Source organism: Ceratotherium simum, chromosome 16, assembly GCF_057802395.1.
Source record: "Ceratotherium simum simum isolate JZ-2026a chromosome 16, ASM5780239v1, whole genome shotgun sequence".
NCBI lineage: Eukaryota > Metazoa > Chordata > Mammalia > Perissodactyla > Rhinocerotidae > Ceratotherium > Ceratotherium simum.
Window position 1 is genome coordinate 28,002,853 of NC_141915.1, and position 13,639 is coordinate 28,016,491.

The window sequence follows — 13,639 nt, forward strand, 5'->3', positions numbered from 1 at the left end:
GTAGCACCCCTCCCCAAGCTGTGACAACTTGTATCAGACATTGCCAAATTGACCCTGCCTGAGAACCACTGATGTAGGCAATGATCAATGACCACTAACATCACTAAAAGAAACACAAATACACATTATATCTCCTGATCAAAATATACAACATCAAAAGTTTAATCTGAATCAGATCAAGTATCTAAATCTAACTACCAGTTTTTGGAAATATAGGGAAGAGATGAACATGGTCAATGACACCATGGTGTTAAAATCAGCAAAATCAAAATGTGAGGAACTCCACAGGACAAATGGTCCAGTTTCTTCAATAAGTCCCCAGGGGAGGAATTGAGAGGGGACACCTATAGATGGAAAGAGACCTAAGAGACACAGTAACCAAACTGTACAGACCTTGACTGAATCCTTATTGAAACAAACCAGCAGGAAAAAAAAGAAACAACTGGGGAAACTGTCAGCTTTTTAGTTGTGATGATAGCTTTTTAGTGGTTCTGTTTATGTTTAAACAAGATGACTTGATAATTTTTTTGTGTGTGTGAGGAAGATCAGCCCTGAGCTAACATCCATGTCAATCTTCCTCTTTTGCTGAGGAAGACTGGCCCTGGGCTAACATCCGTGCCCATCTTCCTCCACTTTATATGGGACACCGCCACAGCGTGGCCTGACAAGCAGTGCATGACTTGATAATTTTTGAAGCTGGGTAGTTGGTACATGAGGGCTAATTATCCTTACAATTATATATGGCGAAATTTTAAAGCAAGTCACCTTGTGCTCCAGGACCAAATATCATCATTATCCTCCTCCTTCTCCACCTTCATCTCAAGAAATAGAAAAAGACACTATATTTTCTCAAATTCTGAGATAGCAGAAAGAAAAGAACTAACACACTAACTCATTTACTCGTAAACATATTGTCATGGTTTGAGTTGTGTTCCCCTAAAATTCATACGTTTAATCCGCAGTACCTCAGAATGTGACCTTATTTGGAATGAGGGTCATTGCAGATGTAATTATTTAAGATGAGGTCATACTGGAGTAGGGAGGGATCTTAACCCAATATGACTGGTGTCCTTATAAAAAGGGAAAATTTGGACACAGACCTGCACACAAGGAGAATGCCATGTGTATATGAAGGCAGAGATCGGGTGATGTGCCTGTAAAGCCAAGGAACCCCAAAGATTGCCAGCAAACCACCAGAAGCTAAGAGAGAGGCATGGAACAGTCTTTCTCACAGCCTTCACAAGGAACCAACCCTGCCAACATCTTGATCTCAGAATTCTACCCTCCAGAACTATGACACAATAAATTTCTGTTGTTTAAGCCACTAGTTTGTGGCACTTTGTTACAGCAACCCTAGCAAACTAATACACCTATATTCTATATTTTGAAGAAAAAAATTTCCAGGAAAATCAAATTTAAAATAGGGTTGAATTAAGCAAAAGAAAACACAAGTCCCAACTACTTGAAATATTTAATTGTCTTGGGCAACCAACTTAAAAATATTTAACGTAGTCATCAGTTGCTGCTGGCAGTAGTTCTTGAAAAGACTGTACAGAATAAAGATTCTAAAGAGAAGAGAGGATAGACCAAAGCTTTTTGAACTGTTAATAAATATAATGTTTCTGACCGTTCTGAGATTTTCTGATTCTAAAAAAGTACCAGGTCCCTCAAATTATAGGCTTTCATGAATACATACCAACAGAGGTTTAAAGGGGGGCTCCACCTTCCGAGCCAGCAGTTCTTCCCAGTTAATATGTCTGAAGAATGGATGAGCCTAAGAAAAAAGAGCAGAAGAAAAGACTTCACTGGACTGATAAATTAACTGCCTATTTGAAGTTACCAATCACAAAATAAGCTATACTGAAAAGCAACGACAGGGGCCGGCCCGGTGGTGCAAGTGGTTAAGTGTGTGCGCTCTGCTGCGGTGGCCCAGGGTTCGCCAGTTCGGATCCCGGGCGCGCACCAACGCACTGCTTGGCAAGCCATGCTGTGGCGGCGTCCCGTATAAAGTGGAGGAAGATGGGCACGGATGTTAGCCCAGGGCCAGTCTTCCTCAGCAAAAAAAAAAAAAGAGGAGGATTGGGAGATGTTAGCACAGGGCTGATCTCCTCACAAAAAAATAAATAAATAAAAAATAAAAGCAACGACATACAATATTCACAAATACATAAAATTAGCATCATCTTCCCCTCAAACCACCAAACGTGCCAATCCCTACTTGAACTTCTCCAGCGTCCCCAGGACCAGCTCCAAGACGAGAAGCAGCATTTCTTTTCAGCAGCTTTAGGGAGAAAAAAAACATTGATGAATATTACTTAGTCAAATTGATTATTTTTTCTTTATAGAATTTTGTCTATTTTGCCTTGAGAAAATATGATTTATTAATTACTACTAAATATGGTTTGGGAATAAAAAGAAAAAAATCTATAAACAAATTTATACTTCGCCTGCAAAAATTGTAGGCTTTTTTGTTCAATATCTGTATAAGATTCTTTATTCAAAATGTATGTTCAATTCTATCTATTTAAATCCTAGTAAGTTGAGGCTTACAGTTCGAGTGCCTATTTAAGAACCCTACCTTTTTAAGCAGATCTCTGGCTTCTTGTGTGAGGTAGGGAGGCAAATTGAGTTTACATTTGAGGATTTTGTCAATTGTTTTCTTTCTATTCTCCCCAGTGAACGGGGGCTAAGAGTAGAAGAGAGTGAGAAAAATTAGCACATAAAATAATCAAATTTTAAATAACAGAATTTCCATTTTCTGAATTAGTCAGTTATGCATAGAGATCAGAAATGTATGCTGTGATATGGGCTCACTGCTCAAGACCTCTAGGTTCTCTGCAGTGGGACAGAAGAAATAGCAATGTCCTGGAAAGAACTGGGTTTCCAGCATTAATTGTGTGATAATGAGTGAGCCATGTGATTTTATGCTTCACTTTCTCCATTTATAAAATAAGGGCAGTATTTATTTTACAATTGTTTCACAGGACTGCCATGAAATAGATCATTTAAATGAAAATGTTTTTAAAAGTACTGGGGGCCTATACTACTACTATAAAGCATTATTAGTGTTAAATTTTTCAAAATAACTCCATTGGTAACATTTTCAAAAAGCACAGGAAAGGTCTCTTGCTATAGTGATTTAATAACTACTCAGCACAGACCATAATACATGCAGCTTTTAACTGTGCACCTACTGCTCCAGTCAGCATGTCATACATTAATGCTCCCAAACTCCACCAATCCACAGCACGATTGTGGCCACTTCTCATCAAAATTTCAGGGGCCCTACAATGAGAAAAATAATATGCCTAAAAAATTCACCTATTTGCATATCACCTGAATTAGAATTTTAAAAACAATATACAGAGCCAAATGATGCCACAGAATAAATTTAGCACACTATTACTTAAACCAGGTAAAAGTTAGCTATTACCCCCAAACCAGTTATATATCTTTCAACATGCAGCTCACATGTATTCTATTGTTCCACAAAATGTGTGTGTGACTGTTCCATCATGAATAGATTCTTTGCATAGTCCAAAGTCTGTTAATTTCACATGACCTACAATGAAAGATTATAGCATGGTTATTCTGAGAATTCTAAGTACATGCAGTGTTTGAACATATCATACAAGACAATAATCTATCCTTCCATTTAACTTTTTCTGCCTTAATTTTTTTTTGAAGATATCAAGAACTAGTGAGATGCCACCCATAAAATGGAATGGTAACTCTTTTAAGGCTAGAGCAGAGTCATCTTTTGCCAATGATATATCTAGTACAAGGAAAATAAAGATGAGGGGAAAAGTGAAACAGCTTGTCTAAGACTCTAGCTTTACCTATACTTAGAATCCTCTACCATCCTGAGAAAGTCAGTCCTGGGAAAACTTCATGAAGTCTGGTTTAAGTACACAGACCCTAAATAAAGATATTCTGCACCTTTTAACCAAAGGTGTGACACTGTACTTCAAATATATAGCTTTTATCACAGTGAACTGTGGCTTGACAGTTCTTAAAATAGTCTCAGAAAGTCACTATGACAAGTTAGCTTATTCTGTCGATTGCTACCAGTTTGGAAAAAGAAATGAAATTGCTACGTGGCATGGGACCATCATCTCTGATCCAGAAAGTGAAAATCTCACCACATAACACAAAAGAACATTTCAGTTCACGTTTAGCTTTACTGAACTGTCATTAGATATCCAGGGGTTCAACAACTCCAGGAATCCTACTATTCCAGGTTTATTTCAGAAAAAAGAAAAGGCAATGGCCTATTGATTCCAATGTAAATGTGTACTCTGACAAAGAAGAAATATGATCTTTATTTTCACAGAACCACCTGACACACTCAAGCTTATGGATCAAAGAAGTTAACTAGTCACTTCCCTATTCTATCTTATGCTTTAGAATTCAGAATCAGAATCCAGGTTTGGGGGAAGGCGGCAGAACTGGGAGGAAAGGAGATACATAGATTCCCATGATGTACTTGGTTAAGTATAGCATTTCTCCTAAAAAAATAAAAAGAAAAAAAAAAGCACAATTTGAAACATTTATACTGGCATCAGTTGTCCATATACCATTTTCTGTCTAAGAATTTAAAACCATTAACTATGTCATGCATCATTTTGTAGACATCTAAGGATCAGCAGCTGCTACCAGCCCCCCAGATACCTAGTTGGCTGGTTGCTGCTTTGGGGTGTGAATGAACTGCCAAATCTACTCAGCTCAGATTACTCTCACAAAAATTGAACTGTTTGTAGCAGCATGCAGTTGTAATCAAGGCTCACTTTGCTGTACCTATAGCTGTATAGAATATTCGTCTGATTTTTATGTTTGTCACAAACAAACAGCAAGAATAAACTGATGCCTACTAAATATTTTATTTCCAAGGCTACATCAAATATTTTCGTTCAATTCTAATCCTTTGCTTTTTTACAGCATTAATAAAATTTAGCATAAAAAGTACTGCTTCTAATATTTATGTATTTTCATCATTAAAGAAAATTTAGTTTATAAACTTAAGATTCACTTTAGTGATATTAGTGTTTGGACTGGCTTTTGGCTCACCACGTTTTACGTAAGGATTTCAAAAGAATGACAAGCTATGAAGAGTAATGATTAAACCAAAAAAGGCAGTTGAGTGGCCAGTTATCCTCAACTCCCTCTAATCTCATCAACCGTAAGTACCTAAATACTTAAATCTCAGCAAGTATCATGATGCCATAAATTCTGAGGGAGAAATGTATAATAATAAACACATGAATATGGGTTTTTGAAAATGACCATGACCTGTGTGGGAGGATTTTAAGATGATTATTTACTATAGAATTGTTTACAGTTTATCTCCACCTTGGTGATTAAGCATGATGTTCTCCGGCTTCAGGTCTCTGTAGATGATCCCCTTTTGATGTAAATGCCCCAAAGCCATGGAGATTTCTGCCAAGTAAAAGCTGGAAACAAAAGTGATTTAATAAAATTAAAGAGTAATCTACTCAAAGCAGTTTATGTATGGAGCAAAATTCCTTGAAAGAAACAGACATGCACCAAAGACCAAATTCATGGGAGTGGGGAGGCTATGGGGGAAAGAGATGGCACAGGATGCTGCCAAAAGGCATGGAGACATTTGTTTCACTTATTTAGTGAAACTATATAATGTTTTATTTCATCATTAGAACATATTGCTAAAATTGCAAAGAAGTCCAGAATATGCCAAACTGTCACTGGTCATGTTTTGTTCTGTCGTGTAGGACGTGGGCCAATAGTCATTCAGATCAAAGCAAATTTCTCCCACCCACTCCCAATTTTAAAATCCCATAGGAAATAGGAACTTTGTTATTCTCAAAAATCAAAAGTGTTAGTTTCAAAAGGTACCTTATAACCTGACCCTTAGAAACCCACTATCCCTTACTTAATATAGCTGCATATTTATATACAGCTCATGCCCACAGTATCTGCCCTCCCTCTTGCCAGCCAGCCCACAACTATAAACTGTGTGACACTCAAATTTATCTACCTCAAAAGAATAAAGGGCTGAGTCAACCCTGTCTGGATTCGAAAAGCACAAGGCACTGCAATACTGGCTGTATAACAATGTTGCAATCCTGCAGATTACTCCAGGATGGAGAGGGTGTGTCCTAGAGGACTGAGGCAGTTTCACAGCCAGCACCACCACAAACACAGCCTCCAACACAGCTCAGAGAGCCTCCTCCAAAAAAGGGTACTTCATCCCTAAGGCTCTTAAATGCAGCTTCTGTGTTAGAAAAGGCCTGAAATTAAACAATGGAATGCAGTTTGGTAATTAAGGTAGAAAAAACATTTAAGTGTTTTCTATTCAATTAATGTGTCAGATAAACTGATTTATTGTTACCCAATACTGTCATCTCACAAAAGGATGTGTATATTTTTAATTTGAAGTAAATGCCATCTTAAGAAATAGGAAGGTAGATCCCATCCTGGCCATAGAATCAATCCACAGATGATGTGTGCAGGCTTATCACCTCCCTACGACAGCACCTTGGGAACTGGAAAGTCTAAAAAAAAAGAGGAGATGATTTCTGATACCTTCCATTGTTCCACACATAAAGTTTCAGTGGAAAACCACACTCACCCATAGCCAAGGCAGACAGCTTACCAATTCAAGGAAAGAAAGCCCCAATGAGAATGGTTCTGTTAGGAACTGGCGTGAAGAGCGTTCCACCCAAGGCCTGGGGGCAAAGGAATGATGTGACCTCCAATAACTGCCCAGTCCCAAAGCTGCTTCTCCCCCTTGAAGTCCTGAGTGACTGACTGGCTCCAGAATAATTTATTGAATCATTTGGCTGCCCACAATGGGAAGAGGGCTTTGCTTTTAATTATGTAAATTATTACCTGAATCCATGCAAACACAAAAATTTCACTTACCAGGCTGTGTCTTCCATAAATATTCCCTCTCTTTCTAACTGCATAAATAATTCCCCTCCTGTAAAGAAAACAAAAAGACATTAGAAATAAAACAATCTTTATTTGTAACCCATTTCTAATGCGGGTTTGTGCCTTCCTATAACCATAATTAAAAGACATCAGCCCCTTAAAAATAAAAAACAGATCCTAAAAATTATAGGTTTAAAACTAAGTCCTCAGGATTCTATTTGTAGCAGTGCTCTTATTCTTATGTAAAATATATGAGTTTTGGAATTCCAGGTTTTACATCTCTCAACTTCAAAATATTTATAGATTCCAGACCTGAAGTGAAAAAATTTTTGATTAAGCTTCTCTAACATTTTACCCATAAGTAGAAAAATGTTAGTATATAATTAAACCACCCTTGCAAATTAGCGAATGTCCATATTCCATATTTTCATAATTTTATTTATTTATTTATTTTTTCCCCCAAAGCCCCAGTAGATAGTTGTATTCTAGCTGCACATCCTTCTAGTTGCTGTATATGGGACGCGGCCTCAGCATGGCTGGAGAAGCGCTGCATCGGTGCGCGCCCGGGATCCAAACCCGGGCCGCCAGCAGCGGAGCGCACGCACTTAACCACTAAGCCACGGGGCCGGCCCATATTTTCCATATTTTCAGAACTCTTAAACTGGATGAAGCTGGCAACGGTCTTAGAAGATGCATGGCATGATTTGAGTATCAAAATAAATAATGATAATAAAGTTATATCCCACTGAATAATCTTAGAATCCATGAGTCTACAATAATGTAGATCAATGAATAGATAAATACATTTTAAAATGGGGGAAAAGAAAAAGTTCTTCATTACCGTAGAATGCCAAATAATAAATGAAAGAGGCATGATGGAATAAGAAAAATCACTTGGCAACCATCATAACTGTCTCAGGCAAGAATCAATGGATACTAAAACTGTATGTGAAAGTTTGATGACACGAGATACTTTGAGATTATTTAAATATCTCCTCAAAATACTTATAAACGGAAAACTTCAGCAGGGAAAAAACTGGCAGACAGCACCTTATACTTGTGATCAAAGTTAACACCGACAGTAATGAGATAAAGATATAACTATCCTGTACCTCCTGATCCAACACACAGAGAAGGACACAATGTCACTCCGATGGTCCTCCCAAAAATGCATAACCTGAATCTAATCCTGAGGAAATATCAGATAAGCCCAAATTAACATTCTACAAATAACTGGTCTGTACTCTTCAAAAATGTCAAGGTCATGAAAGACAAAGAAAGACTGAGGAACTGTTCCAGATTAAAGGAAACTAAGGAGAGATATTATTGTTTCAATGTTAATTTCCTATTTTTGATAATTTTAGTAGAGTTATGTAAGATGCTGTCAGTGATTTTAGAAAATATACACTGAAATATTGAGAGGTAAAGAGAAATGTCTGCAACACTTTTATAAAACAGTTCAGAAAAAAATTACATATATATGTATACATGTCTGTATATACACATATATACACACATACATATATACACATATACATAGAGAGGGAAAGAAAGAGAAGGAAGAAATAAAACAATTATGGTAAAATGATAACAGGGGATTTAGGTGAAGGGTATGTGGGAATTCTTTGAACTATTGTTGCAACTTTTTTGTGTAAATCTGAAATTATGTCAAAATAAAGTTACAAGAAAAAAATAGCAACGGTCACAAAAAAGTTACCAAATTCTGCAGCTTTCTGTTCCATGTTACAGGCTATTGTAAAACTGTTTTTCAGAAAACTCAAGTGTGTTCGCTGGAAATAGATACCTGTGATCTAGAAATGAGATGGGGAGCAACAAGTTCCTAAGAGGTGGTAAACCCTAGAGAGTATGGATGATTTGCAATGTAAACTACATAATCTACCAATAAGGCTACATTTTACTCTTCTGTTTAAAGATGCAATTCCGAAAATAAACAATACTCTCAGTAAGTTTTCCTTTTCATTTTAGAAAGAAATACTTTAATGGTTTATTTATAGTATCTTACCCAAGTGCAGTCAATTTGATGGCTCTGTAGCAATAAGGTGTTCATTATTTTACTAAGTAATTGATTATAAAGGGATTAAGGGAAAATTTTACAGATGGGGGAAAAAAACTTAACCTTTAAAGTTTCCTTCATGTTTGTCTGCAAAAAAAAACATTTGGTCACATCTGAATTCCTTATGTCAATGTATTTGTCAATTTTAAGAACTATTTGATCACATTGGGAAAAAGCAGAAAATAATGTTTTGACCCAGTTTCTGGAGCAAATGCAAATAAATTCACCAAACTGTGCGTACTGACCGCTGAGATACTCAAGGATGAGGTAGAGTTTTCCACCAGTCTGAAAGGCATAAATTAAATCCACAATGAAGGGATGCTTTACTTCCTCCAGAATATTCCGTTCTGCTTTTGTATGAGCTGTATCTTTAGCATTTCTTACTATCATTGCCTAAAGGAAAAAGAGATGATCTATAAGAACAAAATAGTAGACATTCTTATTCTACAGTAACTGGAAAATCTATTTTGTGCTTTTCTTGCCAATATTAAACTATTAATCATAGTTCCCAAGAGAGTTTGAGACGGGGTAATGGAAGACATTCACTTATCATATACATCTGCATTGTCTGGATTTTTTGCAGTGAACATGTGAATAAAAACGTAAAGATGTTTTTTTAATGTAAACAGATCAAATTTATTCATACATTATTAACTGCTGAATGTCTGTTATGCTCCAGGCTCTGTAACAAGAAAGCAGAACTAACAGGAGTCTCTAGCCCATAGGAGGCCAAAGTCTCAGGGAAGAGATAAGTCAATGAAGGTAAGCACAAGGTGCTATATGGGTGAACAGGGGAACTGCATCTGACCTGGCAAGAAGTCTTCCTGGAGGTGGTGATACCGAAGCTGTATCATGAAAAGTTATTAAGATGAAATATGAAGGGTAAAAAAAGGCATTCCAGTGCAAAAAAGGCTTGACAGAAGAGGACATGTCTAGAGACTCCCTAAGTAGTTCAGTATGGTTAGGAGTGGTTAGAGATGAGGCTGGTGATGTAGGTGGAGACCAGGAAATGGAAGGCCTGTGCATCTAGGCAAAGGTGTTTAAATCTTATCTTAGGGGCCGAGAAGAAATGTTGAGGTAAGGGAAATGAGTAACTCTTGGCTTTAAGAAAGACAGTTCTAGTGGCAGTGCAGAGTTTTAGGGATGAAATGAAACCAGTTAGGAGGCTAGTACAGTAAACTAAGCAAGAAGTAAGACCTGTAACTAAGAAAATGAAGGTGGAAAGAAAAAAAGAAAGGGAAAAGGTCCATTATTAGCACTTGCTAATAAGAGAAGAAATGATGATACCACAGTTTCTGCTTAAGTAATAGGGAATGTAATGATGTCATTCAATAACAGGGAATGGAAGCAAAGAAAAAAGTTTGGGAAAATGATGCATTGTTTTAGACATGTTAAATCTAAGTTCTAGGACTAAGTTCTGGTACACCTCCAGTAACATGAAAAAGCATATACACAAGGTTATTAGTTGCAATATTATTTATAAAAGTGAAACATCAGAAACAACCTAAATGCCCATGCATAGGATACTGGCTGAAAACCTATGGCCTATCTATGCAATGTGTAAAAAAGCTATAAAAAGAATGAGGAACATCTCTATGAAAGCAAGACACAAAAGAGAGTATATGGCACAGCAGTATACAGAGTATGCTACTTTTTGTGTAATAAAGGGGAAGTAAGAATATATACATATCTGCTTATATATGCAGTAATGAACACAACTAGGATAAACCAAAAGCTAAGAACAGTGGAGAGGTAGGAGAGGGAATGGGACTTTTGAGTCTATCTTTCTGAATAAAACCTCAATGGCTTTATCATTCATTTTTTTCCTTACCTAAATATTATTATTGTGACTATAAAATGGAGATTTTGAATTCTGAACCATGTTAATATTTTATACATTCCAAAAATAAAATTAAATCAACAAGAATGGGGAGGAAAATCAAATTGAATACAACAGAAAAACAGAAATGTAATTGAATATTACATTGATAATTTTACCACAGAAGGAGAAAAAAGATATTTAAATAACTCGATACTGCACATTCTTAGTGGCATATATGTAAGCATAACAAAAATTGCAAAGAAATCTTAAACCACACTCAGTAGGTTTCTAGCTGCTAGTAGTATTGGTATTATCCTCAAACTATTACACATAGATTGTACAACTGAGCAAATGAGTAAATTTATTGATGATGTTACCTGGCTTCCCACTGTGGAAAAACAAAGATGCAAATATGGACTGAGGGAAGAAGAACCCTATGGAATTAGACTGGAATTAGGGGTATCAGTATGAAGCCATGATTTAAAAGAAAAACTTCCTAGCTCTGTCCACTGAAAGAGGACAGTTTAGTAGCTGGCACCCAGATCTTGGTTTCTCTACCCAAAGAAACCAGGGTTCCCTGGAGAAATGGATGGTTCTAGGCCAGGGTCAAGGAAAGTGCAAGGTAAACCTGGAGCACTCTACTGTACCAGAAAGTAAGGAATTACTCAAAAACTGACAGGAATATGCTAAAAGGACATAGAAGCCATCTCACTAGAGCTCTCTCTAGCAAAATTTGGGACAATTTGAGGACCAAAATGAATCAAGAAAGAAATGAATAACACATTGAAAAAAAAGTCCATAGTGACTCTTTTAAGAAATTAAATTAAAAAAAATAAGTATGAAAAGCTCTTCTTTACAGAAGAATGACAACTAATATAGAAAAAAGATGATAAAAATAGAAAAGTCTCCATTTTATAATCACCATAGTAATATTTGATTTGTATAAGAAAGAATGGATGATAAAACTATTGGGTAAAAGATTATTAGGACAGAATATTCACATAGTATCTATCATTCCACAGATACTTATTAATTACAAAGGGAAAAAGGTATCTGTACAATGGAAAGTCTGGAAGACACCACCTTAACCAAGTTATCAAACTCAATCTCGCCAAATAATGGGACAGACTGACACACTGTGCTTCCTGAGCCCATGCACTGAGGACACAATACTTCTGCAAAACGTATTTAACCTAAATTTAAAATTTAAATGTTTTCAGGAGGAAACAATGAAACACATCCAAATTGAGAGATACTCTGCAAAACAACTGGCCTGGACTCTTCAAAAAACGTCAATGTCAAGAAAGACAAAAAAAGGGTGGGAAATGGCTCCCAAGTAAAGGAAACTAGAGACGGGGCAACTCAATGCAATGTGTGATCCTTGATTAAATCCTGGATGTTAAAAACAAAACAAAACAGCTTAAATATACTACTGACACAATTGGGGAAGTCTGAGAATGGACAATGTACTAGAAAATAGTATTGTATATCAATGTTAAATTTCTCAAGTTGATAATTATACTGTGGTTATGTATGAAAATGCCCTTATTCTTAAGAGATACATACTAATGAATTTAAGGGCGAAGTGCCATGATGTCTACAACTAACTTTCAAATTGTACAGCAAAAAAATAAAAAATTTTAATATACATACATTTATATATAGAGAGAGGCAGGATGGAGAGAGGGAGGGGTAGACAGAAAATATGGCGAAGTTAACAATTGGTGATCACTGTACTAGTCTTGCAAACCTTTGGAAAGTTTGAAAAATTTCAGAGATATATTTTAACTGCTCAGGAGGTTTAAATTTTTTAAATAAGTAATTTTGAGAGAGTCTGAGAAGCAAGGGACTAAGAGATAAGATAAAAAATTAGTAAAGTAGAATCACAGAAGTCACAGGAACAGAGTTTCAAAATGCTGTGGTCGATAGCTTCAATGCAACAGAGAGGCAAGTTAAGGACGAATTAAGTAAAGACCATTGGATTCAGCAATTAGGAGACTGGGGACAATTAGCGGACAAGATTTTCACTGAAATAGTAGAGTCATTAAGTCAAAATATAGTAAGTGAATAAAAGAATAAAACATGACTTCTCAAGAAATTCAGCTATGAAAGGCAAAGAGGGTAGAAGCTACAGGGAAACCTCAAGTGAAGGATTTGTTTTGATAAATATGGCAAAGACATGAATATATTTAAATAAAGAAAGAAGTCAGAGGCTGGTCCCATGGCGTAGTGGTTAATTTTGGTGTGCTCCACTTCAGCAGCCTGGGTCCGTGGGTTTGGATCCCAGGTGTGGAGCTACACCATTTGTCAGCCATGCTGTGGGAGTGACCCACATACAAAATAGACGAAGACCGGAACAGATGTTAGCTCAAGGCTAATCTTCCTCAAGCAAAAAAAGAAGAGGATTGGCAATGGATGTTAGCTCAGGGCAAATCTTCCTCAGGGAAAAAAAAAAAGAAAGAAAGAGGGGCCGGCCCAGTGGCACAAGTGGTTAAGTGTGCGGGCTCTGCTCCGGCGGCCCAGTGTTCGCAGGTTCGGATCCCGGGCGTGCACCAATGCACCGCTTGTCAAGCCATGCTGTGGCGGCGTCCCATATAAAGTGGAGGAAGATGGGCATGGATGTTAGCCCAGGGCCAGTCTTGCTCAGCAAAAAAATAAGGGGAGGATTGGCAGATGTTAGCACAGGGCTGATCCCCTCACAAAAAAAAAAAAAAAAAAAGAAAGCAAGAAATTTGGAAAAAGAGAAAGAAGTGACAGAGAAAAGACCCTAAACAACCAGAAAGGGACAGGATCCAAAACATAAAGAGAGGGCTTAGCCTTGGAAAAAAGGAGGA

At 36.9% G+C, this 13,639-nt stretch overlaps 1 protein-coding gene across 6 annotated transcripts in view; it reads right to left on the reverse strand.

Moving 5' to 3' along the window:
- Positions 1–13,639, reverse strand: part of RPS6KB1 (ribosomal protein S6 kinase B1) — a 53,284-nt gene that overhangs the window by 21,637 nt on the left and 18,008 nt on the right. For 5 of the 6 annotated variants that reach the window (XM_087440876.1, XM_087440877.1, XM_087440873.1 and 2 more), the window contains exons 5-12: positions 9,229–9,376; positions 6,901–6,958; positions 5,350–5,450; positions 3,472–3,562; positions 3,162–3,285; positions 2,579–2,686; positions 2,219–2,281; positions 1,697–1,774 (exon numbers count right to left, since the gene is read on the reverse strand). In XM_087440876.1, coding sequence (XP_087297002.1) covers positions 1,697–1,774; positions 2,219–2,281; positions 2,579–2,686; positions 3,162–3,285; positions 3,472–3,562; positions 5,350–5,450; positions 6,901–6,958; positions 9,229–9,376 — 771 coding nt within the window. The remainder of the gene's footprint in view (positions 1–1,696; positions 1,775–2,218; positions 2,282–2,578; positions 2,687–3,161; positions 3,286–3,471; positions 3,563–5,349; positions 5,451–6,900; positions 6,959–9,228; positions 9,377–13,639) is intronic. The other variant, XM_004434802.3, reaches the window with a different exon arrangement.